The sequence below is a fragment of the Salmo salar genome, chromosome 01, assembly GCF_965601325.2.
Source record: "Salmo salar chromosome 01, fSalSal1, whole genome shotgun sequence".
Taxonomy (NCBI): domain Eukaryota; kingdom Metazoa; phylum Chordata; class Actinopteri; order Salmoniformes; family Salmonidae; genus Salmo; species Salmo salar.
Window position 1 is genome coordinate 40,182,675 of NC_138291.1, and position 20,466 is coordinate 40,203,140.

General features: G+C 44.9%; 1 protein-coding gene across 4 annotated transcripts in view; it reads left to right on the forward strand.

Annotated features, from left to right (window-relative positions):
* ccdc85ca (coiled-coil domain containing 85C, a) overlaps window positions 1–20,466 on the forward strand; it is a 60,789-nt gene that overhangs the window by 29,403 nt on the left and 10,920 nt on the right. The window contains exons 2-4 of one of the 4 annotated variants that reach the window (XM_045717690.2): window positions 12,893–12,972; window positions 15,072–15,179; window positions 18,909–19,796. In XM_045717690.2, coding sequence (XP_045573646.1) covers window positions 12,893–12,972; window positions 15,072–15,179; window positions 18,909–18,914 — 194 coding nt within the window. In that variant the 3' untranslated portion in view covers window positions 18,915–19,796. Of the gene's footprint in view, window positions 1–12,892; window positions 12,973–15,071; window positions 15,180–18,908; window positions 19,797–20,466 lie in introns of those variants that run through there. The other 3 variants (XM_014194899.3, XM_014194890.3, XM_014194909.3) reach the window with 3 other exon arrangements.

Below are 20,466 nucleotides of genomic sequence, written 5' to 3' on the forward strand. Positions count from 1 at the left end.
GCTTGTGCACGTTATGCTGGTGTGTAACGAGTTTTGTTTACCCATTCATTTATTGTTCTGTTTACGGTGGTTTTATTGATTAAACTGCGCCGTTGTAAATCAGTTTTTGCTCTCCTGCGCCTGACTTCTCTGCCGCCAGTACGCACCCCCTACATAAAGACTGCTAAATAACACAGGGGATTTACACCTAAGCTGTTATGGCAGGTATGTACACAATAACGCAGGCTGTAGTTGAACAAGTTTATTTGAAAGAGAAAGAGAACGGGAGAAAGAGAGAGAGTGAGAAAGAGAAAAACTTAGGTAACATAAAGGTGTGTAACATGAACCAGGCATTGATCTCTTTATTATATTGTCATAGAGCAGGAGAGAGGAGTGAAGTGGGCCACTGCTGCTGAACCTTGGGAATGAGCTTGCTTGACCAGACACCGAGTGACCTAACAGGCAGAAAGGCAATATGTCTTCATTGTAGCCAAGTGGGTTGTCAGGGCATCGTGCAATGTTTTATTTTCCCTTACTGTACCCTACTGTACCCTACTGAATCTCCCTGCTTCTTTTGACACTTTTGACCTGAATCTATTGTGGGTGTGTGTGAGTGTGTGTGTATTAACTGTATGTCTGTGATGCCAACTATGCCCTTGATCGGAGCACATCAGAGCCATGGCCTGGTTTATACAATACCCTCTGCTCCTCTCTACAGTGTGTGGGTTTATAACACACACACACACACACACACACACACACACACACACACACACACACACACACACACACAATAGAGAGATGGTTGATAGTGGCACTGACCTGACAGGGAGGTTAGTTTTAGATTTGAAGTAGCTAAATGTACTCCCATGTTCCAACCTTTTAACACCGATCAAACACGGTTCTAAAAGAGCTAACTACCTCTCTGATAATAACATTCTATCCTGAAGCGAGTGAACTAAACAGTTACTGTTATGACTTGAGCTATCAGGGGATGTCATTCAATTGGGTGGTCAATTGTGATGTAGGTAAGCAGACATCCTGTAGATGGAGTTATGTGGTTGGAAATGTGCATGTTCCCTGAAGCAGCATCTTCAGTTAACATCTAGGTTACATCTAGGTACACAAACACAGGAAAATGAGATCTAGACACACACACACACACACACACACACACACACACACACACACACACACACACACACACACACACACACACACAGGAGCACTTGTCTCTCATGGAAATCTATTGAAATAGCAGATTAGAAGTTGTTGTCCGGGTCTAGTGGTGCATTATGAAAAACAGGGAGAGAAGGGGTGATAGATTATGGTGTCAGGTTGTTGGATATCTTCCACCTTCCACGTGGTGTTGGTGTGTGTGTATTTGTGTCTTTGAGTGAAGAGGGTATGAGAGGAGAGACAAGGAGAGAAAGGTCCTAGCTCTGTGTGTGTGTGTGTGTGTGTGTGTGTGTGTGTGTGTGTGTGTGTGTGTGTGTGTGTGTGTGTGTGTGTGTGTGTGTGTGTGTGCGTGCTCTAACTCAGTACTGTGCCTCATTACTTGGCTCTCTGCAGCTCAAACAGAGATTGATAGTGACAGCAGCGCCCCTGTGAATGGACAGATGCACAAGGGCACGTCTCTCCCTATCTCCTTCCCTCTAACTCTCTCCATCTTTCTATCCCTCGCTCTCTCTTTCCTTTACCACTCCTCCTCCTTCCCTGTGGTTCTCAGTGCTGTAGAGCAGTGTAGAGAGGAAGTGTTTGTTGACACTGCTGTCCCCAAGGGGCCTGTCATGTAAGCAGACTCTCCATCACCTCAACCACCTCCATCCACAGCCTGTGTGAGTGTGTGGCGTTGTGTAGACTAACCAAACAACATGGGAATTCTCCCCCACACAATCTACCAACCTTTTGCTCTCTCTCTACCTCTCTACATTCTTTCTTAGAATCTTTCTTTCTTTCTTTCTCTCTTTCTTTCTCTCTTTCTTTCTTTCTTTCTTTCTTTCTTTCTTTCTTTCTTTCTTTCTTTCTTTCTTTCTTTCTTTCTTTCTTTCTTTCTTTCTTTCTTTCTTTCTTTCTTTCTTTCTTTCTTTCTTTCTGTGCTTGTGCTCCTCTCTCTTGTGCAGAGGTGATCGGCAGCACATACAGTATTCTCCTCTTTGCCTTCTGTGTGCACTGTCTTCTCCTATAAAATGTCCCTCCCTCCCTCTCCTCAAGCCTTCCCTATAAGCTGTATACAATGAATGTTCTAAAAGGAAAACCCGTTTGGGTTCCATGTAGAATCCCCGTTAGAAAGGGTTCTACATGGAACCCAAAAGTATTCTACCTGGAACCAAAAAGGGTTCTTCGAAGGGTTCTCCTATGGGGACAGCCAAAGAACTCTTTAAGGTTCTAGATAGCACCTTTTTTTTCTAAGAGTGTATAGCCACAGTCCCCCATTGAAACCTGATTCAGACTGCGCCTTTGCACCTCTGTCTCCAGCTTCTACCTTGTCTAGGTCTGGGGCAGCGCAGACGGTAAAGCCCATCCATAAGAGTTAGCAGGAAGTGGACAGCTGCTGACGGACTGTAATTGTAGGATGCCCTCCCCTCCTCTCCTCTTTTCTCCTCTCCTCTCCTCTCTCTCCTCTCTTCTCTCCTTTGTCCTTCGGTCAGCACTGTCTGTGTCTGCGTTTGTAGGCTGCGTGTGTGTTAGAGAGTTGGTGTGTGTCTGTGTGTGTGTGTGTGTGTGTGTGTGTGTGTGTGTGTGTGTGTGTGTGTGTGTGTGTGTGTGTGTGTGTGTGTTAGAGAGTCGGTGTGTGTCTGTCTGTGTATGTGCGTGTATGTGTATCCTATAATCAGAATTGTCTGTGTCTGTATCCCGAGGAAGGCTGTGTCCTCCAGAATAGAAGCTGCTCAGTCATTCATTTGACTTACAGGCCATGGTATGTAGTCAGGTCCCACCTCTCTCTGTAATGAGCCCTCAGGGAATGTGTGTGTGTGTGTGTGTGTGTGTGTGTGTGTGTGTGTGTGTGTGTGTGTGTGTGTGTGTGTGTGTGTGTGTGTGTGTGTGTGTGTGTGTGTGTGTGTGTGTGTGTGTGTGTGTGTGTGTGTGGTGTGAGGGCCAGAGGAGCTATGGTGATGGAACTGTGGAAGGGTAAATCATCAGGACATATACTGTATCTATCTGTCTGGGTCTTTAGGGTTCAATGTTCAGATCCTTACAGAAATGGAACGGCTCGCTTGGCCTCGCAAGCAATGCAAGTCTGTCTGTCTGTCTGTCTGTCCGTCTGTCTGTCTGTCTGTCTGTCTGTCTGTCTGACTGTCTGTCTGTCTGTCTGTCTGTCTGACTGTCTGACTGTCTGTCTGTCTGTCTGTCTGTCTGTCTGTCTGACTGTCTGTCTGTCTGACTGTCTGACTGTCTGACTGTCTGACTGTCTGTCTGTCTGTCTGTCTGTCTGTCTGTCTGTCTGTCTGTCTGTCTGTCTGTCTGTCTGTCCGTCTGTCCGTCTGTCCGTCTGTCCGTCTGTCCGTCTGTCCGTCTGTCCGTCTGTCCGTCTGTCCGTCTGTCCGTCTGTCCGTCTGACCGTCTGACCGTCTGTCTGTCTGACCGTCTGTCTGTCTGTCTGTCTGTCTGTCTGTCTGTCTGTCTGTCTGTCTGTCTGTCTGTCTGTCTGTCTGTCTGTCTGTCTGTCTGTCTGTCTGTCTGTCTGTCTGTCTGTCTGTCCGTCCGTCCGTCTGTCCGTCCCGCTCTGTCCCCCTCTCAGACCTAGATGTATTTACATGATGCAGACAGCTCTATGCTACTGTTATATTGTCGTTTGTTACAGTTCCATTGCACACTCCGGAATTCGGTGTAATTCAGTAGGCTTTGTCTGCAGCTTTGGTCACCGCTATCCAGCCTGCTGAGTCAACACTCCTGGCTTTTTCATTATGCACTGGTTGTATTTGTGGGTGTAGCGTTGAACTATCTCAATCTACTTTGAGCATATTTGTCCAACGTAGAGAGCTATTTACCGAGCATACAGAATCTGCCTGGATGTCATCGTCAGTTGTGTCTTCTTTTCTACTCTGTTTCATCTCTCCTGTTCATCGCAGACTCATCTCTCCGGTGTATGGCTTGTGTGGGGCTGCAACTCAGCCATCAGAACCGTATGGGCCTCTTAGAGTCAGACCAGATCAGGTTACTATAGAGACCCTGGCCAGGTCAGGTTACTATAGAGACCCTGGCCAGGTCAGGTTACTATAGCGACCCTGTGAACAGACGGAGAGTGGAGCAGAGGGGTGCGGAACAATACTGCACTGTTTGCCTGCCCCACTGGCCCCTGTGTGTGTCCGTGTGTGTGTTTTCCCTTCTCCCTCTAGCCTCTCTACTCTAACTCCACCTACAAGGTAATTGAAATCATTCCTGGGTCTGCCTCGCAGCTACCTTGCAGCTGTGTGTGTGGACATAGGTGTGTGTGTGTGTGTGTGTGTGTGTGTGTGTGTGTGTGTGTGTGTGTGTGTGTGTGTGTGTGTGTGTGTGTGTGTGTGTGTGTGTGTGTGTGTGTGTGTGTGTGTGTGTGTGTGTGTGTGTGTGTGAGAGAGTGTGTGTGTTTCCAGGGTCAGGCCCCTGATCTCCCTCCCCCTCACTGTAATTGAAATCATTCCTTAGTGAGTCCCAATCAGGGAGCTCAAAGCCTTCTTTATTGTGCTGCTTTAAGGGGAGCGCAATGAAGAGAGAGTAGGGGTGTACAGTAACCCTATGTTATAGTCTCCTAGAATGTGTGTGTGTATGTGCGTATGCGGGCATGCGGTTGTGTGTGTGTCCAGAGGTAGAGTAGGACTGTGTTTTTACTAGGGTTTTTTTAATGGCAGGAGTAGTGGGGGAGGCGAGCTAATTTGATTGTAATTGATTCCATAACTGGAGGTCTGCCTGTAAAGGTTTAGTCACTGGTTACCCCCCCCCCCCCCCCCCCGGCCTCCTATTCATTAACTATACACTCATGAAGCATTCCTTCCGTCTCAACTAGTCTGTGGAGACTTCACCTCACAAAGTTGACTTCCTACAGGTCATAGACGCCTGGACATGACCAGCGTGCATAGATCTGGGGACAGACAGCGCTACAGGCTTGTGCGTCAGATTGCAGGGTTTTCCCTTGTGACTGAAAACAGGGTCAGCTTCAATGGTCTGTTTTTTCTGTGAACGTCCTCATGCTTTCCCCCCCCCCCCCTGTACTCTCCGTGCTCCTTCTAAACCTCGGTATGAGTGTGTGTGAGTGGTGTGGGTGCTATACTCACCGAGTAAAGATATTCCCTGGGTAATCCTCTTCATGTCCCATCTCTCCCATGAAAAAGCGTTTCTCCTTCTCTCCTGCTGTAATCCCTAGTCTGAATATGGCTGAGGTATTTCTGTATAGCTGAGAGGATACAGCTCTGTCTCACAGGTTATACAATACAACCGTGTGGGAGAACAGGAGTAATGGGATTAAAGATGCCAGCAGGGGGAATATGACTGTCCACTGTGAGGATGCACCACAACTACTCTGTATGAGTCTCACTGATTGTCTACGCAATACTATGATGTGTGATAGACGCCTGGAGCTTCTATCACAATAGAATCAGAATGATTAGAATGGTCCGTGGTTCTAGATTGGAACGGAACTCAGGAATCTATTCTCTGGGCAAAAGTAGTGCACTACGTAGGGAATAGGGAGCCGTTTGGGATGTACTTTTAGTGGCTACCATTTAGTCCTTAGGCCCTTTTGCCGGCCAGCCTGTCTGCCTGCCTGGTGGAGTAATCGGCTTGGGAGCCTGGCTGCAGGGTACAGGACAGGACAGGTCAGCTGACCACTGTGGTTAGATTAGAGAGGTCACAAGGAAGGCAAAGAGGCTTACTGTAGCCACAGGAGCCTTGCCTGCCGCTCCCTCTCTTTCTTCTCTCTGTTTCTCTCTCTCTGTTTCTTTCTCTCTCTCTCTCTTCCTCTGTCTCTCTCTCTTTGTCTCCTTCCCAGTGTTTTTCTCTCATTCCCTCCCTGCCTGTGCCTGTCTCCCCAGTTTTCCCTTTCACTCTCTGTTTCTCCTTGTCTGCCTTTTCATCTAACTGTCTGTCTCTCAGCTATTTATCTGTCTCTCTCTACCTCCCTCCCCCTCTGCCTCTCCCCCTCGCTCTTCCTTCTTCCCTGCCCCTCTCTCCCTCACTCTTCCTCCTTCCCTGCCCCTCTCTCTTGCTCTCTCTCCATCCTGTGGTTTTTACTATGAAAACACCATTACGTCATTCACTGGCGGATGAATCAAGTTAATCACCACTGTATCTGTCTGTGCCTCTGGCCCTTACAGCTGAGACAGAGACAAACAGCCAGTCTAATGGCCAGTAATGACTGGGCTCTGTCATTGGTTTTACGTATCATATACTGACACCTGGTGGTGGAGTAGATACAAGTTGCCACAAACAGACGCTCTGTCCCAAATGGCGATGCTATTCCTTTTATAGTGCACGTTTGACCGGGACACACAGTGCACTCCAGTGCCTTCAGAAAGTATTTACACCCTGACTTTTTCCAAATGTTGTTGTCTTACAGCCTGAATTTAAAATGGATTTCATTTAGATTTTTTTTCACTGCCTACACACAATACCATATAATGTCAAAGTGGAACTTCTTAGAAATTATACTGAACAAAAATATAAACATAACATGTGAAGTGCTGGTCCCATGTTTCATGAGCTGAAATAAAAGATCCCATACATTTACCATATGCACAAAAAGCTTATCTCTCTCAAATTTTGTGCATGAAGTTGTTTACATCGTTGTTAGTGAGCATTTCTCCTTTGCCAAGATAATCCATCCACCTGACAGCTGTGGCATATTAAGAAGCTGATTAAACAGCATGATCATTACACAGGTGCACCTTGTGCTGGGGGACAAAAAATGTGCAGCGTGCAATTGGCATGCTGACTGCAGGAATGTCCAGCAGAGAATGTAATGTTCATTTCTCTACCATAAGCCGCCTCCAACATCGTTTTAGAGAATTTGACAATATGTCCAACCGTCCTCACAAACGCAGACCACGTGTAACCACACCAGCCCAGGACCTCCACATCCGGCTTCTTCACCTGCAGGATCGTCTGAAACCAGACACCCAGATAGCTGACGAAACTGAGGAGTATTTCTGTCTGTAATAAAGCCCTTTTGTGGGGAAATCCCATTCTGATTGGCTAGGTCTGGCATTCCAGTGGGTGGGCCTGGCTCCCAAGTGGGTGAGACTATTCCCTCCCAGGCCCATCCATGACTGAGCCCCTGACCAGTCATGTGAAATCCATAGATTAGGGCCTAATTAATTGATTTATATTGACTGATTTGCTTATGATCTGTAACTCAGTAAAATCATTGAAATTGTTGCATGTTGCATTTATATTTTTGTTCAGTATAATAAACAATTTAAGTTGAAATGTATTGAGTCAATAAGTATTCAACCCCTTTGTTATGGCAAGCCTAAATAAGTTCAGAAGTAGAAATGTGCTTAACAAGTTACAAAAGTTACATGGACTCACTCTGTGTGCAATAATAGTGTTTAACATGATGGGTAAAAACAGACATTGAATATCCCTTTGAGCATGGTGAAGTTATTAATTACACTGAATGGTGTACCAATACGCCCAGTCACTACAAAGATACAGGTGTCCTTCTTAAATCAGTTGCTGGAGAGGAAAGAAACCGCTCAGGGATTTCACCATGAGATCAATGGTTTAATGGCTCTAATAGGACAAAACTGAGGATGGATCAACAACATTTTTGTTACTCCACAATACTAACGTAATTGAGTGAAAAGAAGGAAGCCTGTACAGAATAAAAAATATTCCAAAACATGCATCCTGTTTGCAACAAGGCACTAAAGTAATACAGCAAAAAATGTGGCAAAGCAATTCACTTTTTGTCCTCAATACAAGGTGTTTTGGACAAATCCAAAGCAACACATTACTGGGTACCACTCTTCATTTTTTCAAGCATATTGGTGGCTGCATCATGTTGTGGGTATGCTTGTAATCGTTAAGGACTGGGGAGTTTCAGGATAAAAAAGAAACGGAATGGAGCTAAGCACAGGCAAAATCCTAGAGGAAAACCTGGTTCAGTCTGCTTTCCACCAGACACTGGGAGATTCATTCACCATTCAGCAGGACAATAACCTAAAACACAAGGTCAAATCTACACTGGAGTTGCTTACCAGGAAGACAGTTAATGTTGGCCTGGTTACAGTTTGACTTAAATCTATCTGAAAATCTATGGCAAGACCTGAAAATGGTTGACTAGCAATAATCAACACCCAACTTGACAGAGCTTGAAGAATTTTGAAAATAATAATGGGCAAATGTTGCACAATCCAGGTGTGGAAAGCTCTTAGAGACTTACCCAGAAAGACTCCCAGCTGTAATCACTGCTGATGGTGCTTCTTCTAAGGATTGACTCAGGGGTGCGAATACTTATGTAAATGAGATATTTCGGAATACTTTCTGAAGGCACTGGGGTGCCATTTATGGACGCAACCCCTATCCAGCAAAAGCTTAAAATGGGTTGTTGCGATTTACTAGTCCTAAACTCAGTGGTTAGAGGGTAGAGGAGATCAACTCTAGCTCGTGTCACAACCCTCACATCTGTACGTCTACCAGCTACACCATTAGACACCTTGGTATTGGTTCCACTGTCTAGCCCTCCATATATCTGTGTGTCTCTCTCTCTCTCTCTCTCTCTCTCTCTCTCTCTCTCTCTCTGTCTGTTATCCATCATTCTTCCCCCCTCTTTCCCCCTGTCTCATTCCTTCAGAGGGAGGTATGGAGGAACAGAGAAGAGAAGGATCGAATGGAGAATGATCCCTTCTCGCTAAGTTTCAGTCATCAGTCATCACTATGGTCCACACACACACACACACACACACACACACACACACACACACACACACACACACACACACACACACACACACACTCCCCCCTCTGCTGCCCCCCCCCCCCCCCCTTATTAGGGAAACTACTGAGATGGATGACAGAGCAGTGTGTGTGTGTGTGTGAGCGTACATGTAGGGGGCCTAACAACTGCTGCCATTGAAGATTGTCTCCATTTAAATCATGAAAACCACAAGGTTTTCGTGCCGCCAAAATAATCCCAGTGCTTTAGCTGATGGATTGGATTGAAATCTCTGTAAAGGAGCTGTGCAATCCAGTATTGATTGTTTGGAATCGGCTGTTTACAGGAAATGAAAGAGAGCCATTTTAGGATTACTGGAGTTTTAGGCACAACATAATCCCCATGGGAGAGTCAACAATAGAGCACTGGACTAGTGGAGGGTTAAGGCTGAGAGGGCTGCTGAGCATCACACAAACATGCCAATCAGAGGGACCCAGAGCCCACCAGACAATACATTAAACACAGGCCAATGGATATTTACAGACACTGGAGTGAAACTGTGGGCCCACGTGTTCTGGTCTAATAAACGATGTATGGGTTGGTGAGAGGAGTAGGAATGTGTCAAGGTTTCAAACATGTGGTTCAGATTTGACACTGGGTATGCGCCAAATGCACCCTATTCCCTATATATATATATATATATATATATATATATATATATATATATATATATACAGTGAATGCACCCTATTCCCTATATATATATACAGTGAGGGAAAAAAGTATTTGATCCCCTGCTGATTTTGTACGTTTGCCCACTGACAAAGAAATGATCAGTCTATAATTTTAATGGTAGGTTTATTTGAAGAGTGAGAGACAGAATAACAACAAAAAAATCCAGAAAAGGCATGTCAAAAATGTTATAAAATGATTTGCATTTTAATGAGGGAAATAAGTATTTGACCCCTCTGCAAAACATGACTTAGTACTTGGTGGCAAAACCCTTGTTGGCAATCACAGAGGTCAGACGTTTCTTGTAGTTGGCCACCAGGTTTGCACACATCTCAGGAGGGATTTTGTCCCACTCCTCTTTGCAGATCTTCTCCAAGTCATTAAGGTTTCGAGGCTGACGTTTGGCAACTCGAACCTTCAGCTCCCTCCACAGATTTTCTATGGGATTAAGGTCTGGAGACTGGCTAGGCCACTCCAGGACCTTAATGTGCTTCTTCTTGAGCCACTCCTTTGTTGCCTTGGCCGTGTGTTTTGGGTCATTGTCATGCTGGAATACCCATCCACGACCCATTTTCAATGCCCTGGCTGAGGGAAGGAGGTTCTCACCCAAGATTTGACGGTACATGGCCCCGTCCATCGTCGGTGGAGTTGTCCTGTCCCCTTAGCAGAAAAACACCCCCAAAGCATAATGTTTCCACTTCCATGTTTGACGGTGGGGATGGTGTTCTTGGGGTCATAGGCAGCATTCCTCCTCCTTCAAACACGGCGAGTTGAGTTGATGCCAAAGAGCTTCATTTTGGTCTCATCTGACCACAACACTTTCACCCAGTTGTCCTCTGAATCATTCAGATGTTCATTGACAAACTCCAGACGGGCATGTATATGTGCTTTCTTGAGCAGGGGGACCTTGCGGGCGCTGCAGGATTTCAGTCCTTCACGGCGTAGTGTGTTACCAATTGTTTTCTTGGTGACTATGGTCCCAGCTGCCTTGAGATCATTGACAAGATCCTCCCGTGCAGGGGTGGAAATCCCGGGGGGGACGGGGGGGACACGACCCCCCCCATCCTGGGAAAAATATGATTTGTCCCCCCCAATATATCACTGAAACATAACTATGTAATTTAGATAATATTAATAATACGCAATGAAAGCAATTGTGCTGATTATAGACACTTAATAGCGCGTTTTTAAGTTTCAAAAGATTGCGACCCCCCCACCCTTTGCCTCACAATGGTTTGATCCACTGCCAGTTCCTTAGTTGGCAAGGTAACAGAGGGGTCGTATCTACTGTCTGAAAGGCACTCAATGAACGTAACTAACGTGAGGTTAATCCAGTCAATCGCACACACACACTAGCTGAATATGCAGAGCTAGCGCGCAAATATTAACTATTAAGCTAGCTATTACCTATTCCATTTATGTGGCCTTGTCAAAGATGGAATCTTTGCTATCGTCAATTTATTCCAAGATCAGCATGCAGATGATTTAAATTAGTGCTTCAAAGTCCCTGTGATAAGGTTAGCGATAAACTGAAGTCCAAACTGAACAGAACTACACTCTCTTCTTCCATTGTCTTAAATATATTTAATGGTCTCGTTACAAAAGCTAAATTGTCGCAAGGGAACTTTTATTTATTTATTTATTTTATTTCACCTTTATTTAACCCGGGTAGCAAAGATTATAGCAAACACCACTGAAACTGAATTGGTGCTCGCTAGCTTTGCAAATTCAACTATTGTTGGAAGCCAGCCAATATGAAACAAACTATTAAAATTACAAAAGGTTGCAGCATATGTTGTGTAAATGGTAAACTCATACATCTGTCAACTCTTGTCATTTTAATCCGTTTCACATTTGCTAGCTACCTTTTAGATCGAAGCCCAAATAGAATGATAAAAGATAAGATGATAGAAGCACATCTCCTACTGTAAATAACCTACACACTGTGTGTGTGTGTGTGTGTGTAGCCAGCCAGCCAGGTAGAAAAATGGCAGAAAAATAAAAGACGGACATCAGAGTATTTCTCAGTACACCAAAATGCAAAGTAAGAACCCTAGTAGCCTAATATCTCAAAGACTAGTTGATAAAATGTTCATAAGAAAGAAATGAAATTCTAATGTAAATGTTTCACAATGATGTCATTAGGCAGAGCAGGCAACAGATGGCACACAGACAGCAGAGTTGGGGACAGATATGCAGGGGAACTGGCAGAGACAGGGAGTCTCAGGTAAGTTTGTTGAGTCTTTGTTTGGCAACATTATGAAAGGTTCTCAATTTTTTTAACTTGTAAAATAGGAACATAATTGGAAAATGCCATGGATACCCCCACTCTCAACTTAAACTGGTGACTGAACTAAGATTTGTTAAAGGCAATGGTATTGCTGTTGTGATTAGTTGTGTAGTTTTGGGTACCGGTAGTTAGGAGTACGGCAAACACCTTATTTCTTTGGTTCCTCAATATACATTTACCATATTACAATGTAGGCTATGTGTTACAGCACTACTTTTGGTGTCCCCCTCAGGAATTGCTCTTGAGAAAATTTCATGTAATTGTCCCCTCCAAAGTTGATATCAGATTTTCGCCCCTGCTCCCGTGTAGTTCTGGGCTGATTCCTCACCGTTTTCATGATCATTGCAACTCCACGAGGTGAGATCTTGCATGGAGCCCCAGGCCGAGGGAGATTGACAGTTCTTTTGTGTTACTTCCATTTGCGAATAATCGCACCAACTGTTGTCACCTTCTCACCAAGCTGCTTGGCGATGGTCTTGTAGCCCATTCCAGCCTTGTGTAGGTTTACAATCTTGTCCCTGACATCCTTGGAGAGCTCTTTGGTCTTGGCCATGGTGGAGAGTTGGGAATCTGATTGATTGATTGCTTCTGTGGACAGGTGTCTGAGATTAACTGAGATTATGAGCACTCCCTTTAAGAGTGTGCTCCTAATCTCAGCTCGTTGCCTGTATAAAAGACACCTGGGAGCCAGAAATCTTTCTGATTGAGAGGGGGTCAAATACTTATTTCCCTCATTTAAAATGCAAATCAATTTATAACATTTTTGACATGCGTTTTTCTGGATTTTTTTGTTATTCTGTCTCTCACTGTTCAAATAAACCTACCATTAAAATTATAGACTGATCATTTCTTTGCCAGTGGGCAAACGTACAAAATCAGCAGGGGATCAAAATAATTTTTTCCCTCACTGTATATATATCTATATATGGAGCCTGTTCAAAAGTAGTGCACTAACAGTATATTGGGAAGAGGGTGCTATTTGGGACACTGACTGACAATCTTTTACATTATGTTTTCTCTTCTTCTTTTTCTTCCAGATCCATCTTCAAACTACATCAGGCAACTGGAGACCAAGGTCAGCATCCTAGAGGATGACAACAAGCAGCTGCTATCACAGGTAAAACACTGCAGCTGTCTTATTACCATGGTGAAAACCATCACCACTCCGTTGATATTTTTCTCTCTCTTCGCCCTCTGTCTCTCTCTTACTTTCTCCCCCTCTCACTTTCTCAAACCCAAGCTCTCTCGTGGGAGAGACAGAGGAAGCAGCAGAGAGTGTATTTTTCAAAGTATAAATAGAGAATGTGAGAGATGAAAGAGAGCGAATAGCGAAAGCTAAATATTGCAGAGTAATCGAGTACACAGGGGAGATGGGGAGGAGAGAGAGAGAGATTCTACCTGCTGGGATGATAGGGTTAATTGAATAATTCAGTATCACAGGGAAAGTGGTCTTCAATAATGGATTGGGTTAAAATAATGGGAGGGCAGGAGAAATCACACATGGACTGAATGTTTCATGGCTTCTCATTGTCATTCTGTCTGCTGTCTGATTTCACACGAAAGGAATCGGTGAAGAGCAACAACACACACACACACAGACAAACCGATTCTCAGTATCTCTACCCTCTACTGGGAGATCCTAGAACACACAGACACACACACACACACACACACACACACACACACACACACACACACACACACACACACACACACACACACACACACATGAATGCACACATACACACTAGAGTAGAAGGGAGTGCAGAGTTAGTGCAGAGTTGTACTAACATTGTAACAACCAGAGAGAGCATCATTATGGCATCAGCTAGAACTGTAGGATGTGTCCCAAATGCCACCCAATTGGCCCTGGCCAATAGTGCACCTACTAGGGAATAGGGTGTCATTTGGGATTCAGTTATGAGTGTCCTGTTGATGTAGACATATCCCCATATATACAGCTCTATGATTACAACAGGCTTCACTATGGGGACGATACTGTAATCCCACTGAGCCAATCCCATATGAGCTGTAAGCACACAACACCAATCAGAACAGAGCGAGAGACTGAGAGAGAAGGTCCGTGCAGTGACACAAACACACTCCAAAAAAAGGGATTTACACGGGGCTTTTGTGCTGCTCCAACGGCCCCAAAGACGACACGCTACCGCTCTGTGTGTTGGGGTGGCAACATGTCGATCCCTTCTTCTGCACTCCACACAAAGAGAACATAGAACACTGAAAAAGAACACAAAATCCATCCCTCAGGGTAGCAGGTAGCACAGACCAGTCAGGGAGTCGAACCATAAGGTGTGTGTGCATGTGTGTGTGTTTTTTTTTTTCTCGAGCTGAACTGAAGGGTTGCTGTTCGCGTCAGATAAATGCAAAATAACACTGAACAGATACCGATGTCCGAATCAAATGAAATGCCTGGTTTGCTTTCCTTACGTGGCCCAGAGGGTAAAATAGACGCTGTGGAATCTAGATCAACCAAACTTTATTTTAAGCGCATTTAAAATCCCAACACATTTCAAATTAAAACAATAAATGAAAGAAGTCAAAGCAAACCAGAAGCAATGAATGAGATGAGTGAAAGGAAAACTAAACGCAAAGGATGTCTTCAAGCAGTAAAATCACTGATTAAAAACACACGGTTTAGAGTGAGCTCATCGTAATGACCTCACACACGCACATAGAAAGAGGTCATACCCCTCCAAAGCCTGCTATACAGTTTTATCTTATTTTATTTATCTACTAAAATCTGTCTTGTCTCTGTTGTATTACCTTGTCCAGTGAGACCGACACAGATTTGTGACATATGTAAAGGCAGGAGGGAATGTTCATTGACTTTTTGGTCCCATCTAATGTCACAGTGACCTGAGGCAGAGGGATGCCATTTACTGTATGCCAGACAGGAGGATTCAAAACACACGCTGGCCATTTTCACTGATATATAGGGTATAAATGAACTGAACTGGCTGAACTCACAACTACAAGGTGGCCTTAAATGGCCCGTTGACAATCCTGAGCATCAAGCCTCTCAACTACTACGCTTGTGCTTCTATCTCTTGTCCAGAGGAGATCGGCAGCACATATTCTGTTCTTTGCCTTCTGTGTGCACTTTTCCTCTAAATGTTCTCTCTTTCTTTCTTTCTCTCTCTCTCTCTCTCTCTCTCTCTCTCTCTCTCTCTCTCTCTCGCTCTGTCTGTCATTCAGCAGGCTAACAGTGGTGATCTGAACAGTCTGAGGAAGGGTCTGTCTCTCTACCACTCTGAGTCTCAGCTCTCCTCTCTCACACAGTACCAGCAGGATGCCATGCAGAATGTACGTATAGTTTGCTAAACCACTCCTGGTGTGTGTGTGTGTGTGTGTGTCTGTGTGTGTGTGTGTGTGTGTGTGTGTGTGTGTGTGCAGGGATCTAAAGTGCGACCAATTTGGTCGCATATGCAACAAAATATTCTGCTGGCGACCTGCAGTTTTAATTTGGGATCACCAGTGCAGCTAGAAAAAAAATTGCTTTACCGCAGCCTCCCGGTGTCATAGAGTCCTCTCTCTCCCTCCATGACTGCGTACTTCCAGTTCCTGGGCCACACACACCAAGCCCCGCCCGCTGTCACTCAAGCAGGCAGCACACAGTTCCTCCACGCTGTTTATTCTCTAAGCATGCTGTCAATTCATGCACTCAACACATACACTACATGGCCAAAAGTATGTGGACACCTGCTCGTCGAACATCTCATTCCAAAATCATGGTCATTAATATGGAATTGGTCCCCCCTTTGCTGCTATAACAGCCTCTACTCTTCTGGGAAGGCTTTCCACTCGATGTTGGAACTTTGCTGCGGGGACTTGCTTCCGCTCAGCTACAAGAACATTAGTGAGGTCGGGCACTGTTGTTGGGCAACGAGGGCTGGCTCGCAGTCAGCGTTCCAATTCATTCCAAAGGTGTTCGATGGGGTTGATGTTAGGGCTCTGTGCAGGCCAGTCAAGTTCTTCCACACCAATCTCAACAAACCATTTCTGTATGGACCTCGCTTTGTACATGGGGGCATTGTCATGCTGAAACAGGAAAGGGCCTTACCCAAACTGTTGCCACAAAGTTAAGTTGGAAGCACAGAATCGTCTAGAAGGTTATTGTGTGCTGCAGCTGCAAGATTTCCCTTCACTGGAACTAAGGGGCCTAGCCCGAACCATGAAAAACAGCCTCAGACCATTATTCATCCTCCACCAAAGTTTACAGTTGGCACTATGCATTCAGGCAGGTAGCGTTCTAGTAGCATCCGCCAAACCCAGATTCGTCCATCGGACTGCCAGATGGTGAAGCGTGATTCATCACTCCAGAGAACGCATTTCCACTGCTCCAGAGTCCAATAACGACAAGCTTTACACCACTCCAGCTGACGCTTGGCGTGGCACATGGTAATCTTAGGCTTGTGTGCGGCTGCTCCCCCATGGAAACCCATTTTATGAAGCTCCCAATGAACAGTTCTTGTGCTGACGTTACTTCTAGAGGCAGTTTGGAACTCGGTAGTGAGTGTTACACGCTACGCGCTACAGCAGTCGGTGGTCCCGTTCTGTGAACTTGTGTGGCCTTCCACTTGCGGCTGAGCCGTTGTTGCTCCTAGACGTTTCCACTTCACAATAACAGCACTTACAGTTGACCGGGGCAGCTCTAGCAGGGCAGAAATTTGACGAACTGACTTGTTGGAAAGTTAGCATCCTATGACTGTGCCATGTTGCAAGTCACTGAGCTGTGTGCATGGCTGTGTGCTCAATTTTATTTATTTATTTATAAATATATATTTTTTTTTTACCCCAATTTCATGGTATCCAATTGGCAGTTACAGTCTTGTCCCATCACTGCAACTCCCGTACAAACTCAGGAGAGATGAAGGTCGAGGCCGTGCGTCCTCCGAAACACAACCCAGCCAAGCCACACTGGTTCTTGACACAATGCCCACTTAACCCAGAAGTCAGCCACTCCAATATGTCAGAGGAAACACCGTACACCTGGTGACTGTGTCAGCGTGCATTGCGCACGGCCTGCCACAGGAGTCGCTAGTACGCGATGGGACAAGAACATCCCTGCCGGCCAGACCCTCCCTTAACCCGAACGACGCTGGGCCAATTGTACGCCGCCCCATGGGTCTCCCGGGTCGCGGCCGGCTGCGACAGAGCCTGGACAAGAACCTGGATCTCTAGTGGCACAGCTAGCACTACGATGCAGTGCCTTAGACCACTGCGCCACTCGGGAGATGTGCTCGATTTTATACACCTGTCAGCAATGGGTGTAGCTGAAATAGCTGAATCCACTAATTTCAAGGGGTGTCCACTTACTTTTGTTTATATAGTGTATCGTCTTCCAAAACAAGAACGATACTGCTTTCCACATTTCTTCTAAATATGAATCCAGTTATTTTTCTTTATTATACTATTCGTTTGTGTATCGTTATCTCTGCAAAATGTTAGTTAGTCTAAGGAAGCTGGCATGTTTCAAACATTATGCTAATGCTATTCGCTAACTAGCTAAATGCTGGTGGTGTAGATCAGCACGTTGTTTGTGCAACTTACTACAATTTTTGCCTAAATGTAACATCTGTTCAAACATCACTAGGGTCCCCTGGGAAACACTTATCAACACTTTTGTTCCTACCCTGTCATAACTCCTACCTACAAACAACAACAACCATAGAATTAGAATAATCATTCCAACAGTTCACCAAAGTGTTTTTATCTATATTGCAAGTCAAATCGCAATATTTGGATGAAAAATCACAATTCAATTTTTTGGCAATACTGTGCAGCTCTACTAACTTTACCTGTATATGCAAACACTTGGGTGCTTGAGGGGCAGCTCTTGGGGAACTGTGGGGGGATCCTGGTGGGTTGGTGGCCTGGCGGTTGGGTGCTTGGGCCGGTGACTGATGGGTCGCTGGTTCAGGTCCCCGTTTTGACTTGGTGGGAGATCTGTCGGCGTGCTTGACCCTGGTTGCTCCTGTGGGTCGCTCTGGATGCAAGTCTGTTAGATGACTGAATGTAATGTAAATGTTCAGTGGCTTCACTACAGGTAGATTGTATGTTTTAATATCCAATAAAAAAATGAAAAAATAAGAATAAAAAAACACTTGGTGGCACGGAAAGGAAAGGAAAAGTGATATATTTTTCATGAGATGTGCTTCAAAAGTAACTAGGATTCATATAGGCCCAATGTAGGCTATATCTGAATCAATGAAAAAATATTTCTGGTACTCTTAGATTTTATGTGGTGCTCCTAACTTTTGTAAGTTTGGAGCACCAGTGCTACCAATGAACATTTTCTCTCTCCAGAAATGAGCTGGTCTGTGGCTGACCTCAGTATCACTTCACAGACCTGCTTTGAACTGGACTTACACACACTTCAGTTTCAAACCCTCTCCAGCTCCTCCACATTTCAAGGTGTATGATCACACTTTCCAGTATTGAATGTCAGCCTCCAGTAATATGCACCTTTACTCCAGTCCTGCCTCTCATATTCCACCCTGAGTCTAAGAGTTAAGAGACAATAACCTCAGGTCTTTAATGTAAACAGAACTCAGACTTTACCCAATAACCCTGAGTACTAAAGAAGACCTTAAAACAACAATACCTCATGTTAACCCTAACTTCCACCCCCCTCACACTGTTTATCTGTCTTTGATTCTCTAACCCAGCCTTGAGCTGGAGACTGAATCTGGAGTCTCTCTCTCTCTCACTCTCTTATATAGTGGTCCCGTGTGGCTCAGTTGGTAGAGCATGGTGTTTGCAATGCCAGGGTTGTGGGTTCGATTCCCATGGGGGACCAGTATGCAAAAAAAAAAAAAATTATGAAATGTATGCATTCACAACTGTAAGTCGCTCTGGATAAGAGCGTCAGCTAAATGACTAAAATGTCAAATGTTATATTCCCCCTAGTTTTCACCACCCCTCTCTGTCTCAAATCCAGTCTTTCTTCCATTCCACTCAAGCTCTCTCTTTTTCCTTATTGCCACCTACCTCCCTCTTGTCTCCACCTCTCTCTCGCTCTCTCTTTCACAGCCCTGAGACGTCACCTGTCTCTCTATTGGTTCCGTGTCTAACCAGAGGACATCGCCCCCCCCACGGCCCTGCTCTTGTCAGTGGAGAGAAACTTTCAGGTTTAAGCAATTTTTCTGCAGTTGTAGACATTTTGCCACAGGGTGTAGAGAACATTTCTCAATGTTATTTAAAAAATCATAAAATTCTGCTCATTTCGCCATGAGGAATATATATATATATTTGCAGTTTTAAAGCTAATTTCCTGTAATTCTACCCATTTTGCCATGGGGTGAAGATAATTTCTGATGAACAACCAAATTTCAACCTTGCACCTTGTGTATTCTATTATTCTAACTCTCAACAGGAAGTTGGGACCCCACATTTTCTTTAAATAAAACCTAGCAGCCTGGATATCTAAGCGACCGCTTATATCGCTTTATGCCTTGAGCCAGCCCCGGACATCCCTTATGCCTGGAGCCAGCCCCGGACATCCCTTATGCCTGGAGCCAGCCCTGGACATCCCTTATGTCTGAAATGTTCATCCTCCTTTCCAGCTCTCACCTTGGCATGGAGAGGAGAACAGGGGGAGGGAGAGGAGAATAGGGTAGGGAGAGTGCATATGAGATTGGGAAGGAGAGGAGAGATGTGAGGAAGGAAGGAAAAGAGACTAAAGGAGAGAGGTGGGGAGAGAGGGTATAGAGAGAGAAAGAGAGGAGAGGGAGAGAGAATAGAGATAATAAGGAGAGAGAGGAGAAGAAAAAGAGGAGAGTCTTGTTTAGCTAATCAGTATTCTGATTGGTCATGATAAAAGACATCTAGAGTTGTCATGGTAACCACTAACCACTCAGGTACTCTTCATCCACAGGAAGGAGAAAACAATTAATAGTGTGTGGCGTGGGATACAGCCTGTCTGTAGTGTGTGTGTGTGTGTGTGTGTGTGTGTGTGTGTGTGTGTGTGTGTGTGTGTGTGTGTGTGTGTGTGTGTGTGTGTGTGTGTGTGTGTGTGTGTTCTGGAGTGAGAGACATACATACTCTAGACTCCTATCCTGATTAGCATGACTTTGAACTCTCACTTCAAACACACAGGAGGTGATGCTTTGAATAATGCAACATCTCTCTCTCTCTCTCTCTCTCTCTCTCTCTCTCTTATTTAACCAGGTAAGTTGACGGAAAACACATTTTAATTTACAGCAACGACCTGGAGAATAGTTACAGGGTGGAGGAGAGGGGATGACTGAGCCAATTGGAAGCTGGGGATGATTAGGTGGCCATGATGGAATAAGGGCCTGATTGGAAATGTAGCCAGGACACCAGGGTTAACATCTCTGCAGGGTGGTATGCTGCTGGCTCTCTCTCTCTCATGTCATGTCACACAGCCAATGACATGGCCTGATATTCACTTTATATGGTGGGTGGATTTTCTGTTGTTGTGATCCCCATCAGCTGCTAACAAGGCAGCAGCTACTCTTCCTGGAGTCCAAACACATTAAGGCACATACAGCACACAAAAAAACTCAAATAAAACAGTACATCATATAACATTGTTACACCAATACATATATCTACAATACAAAATGCA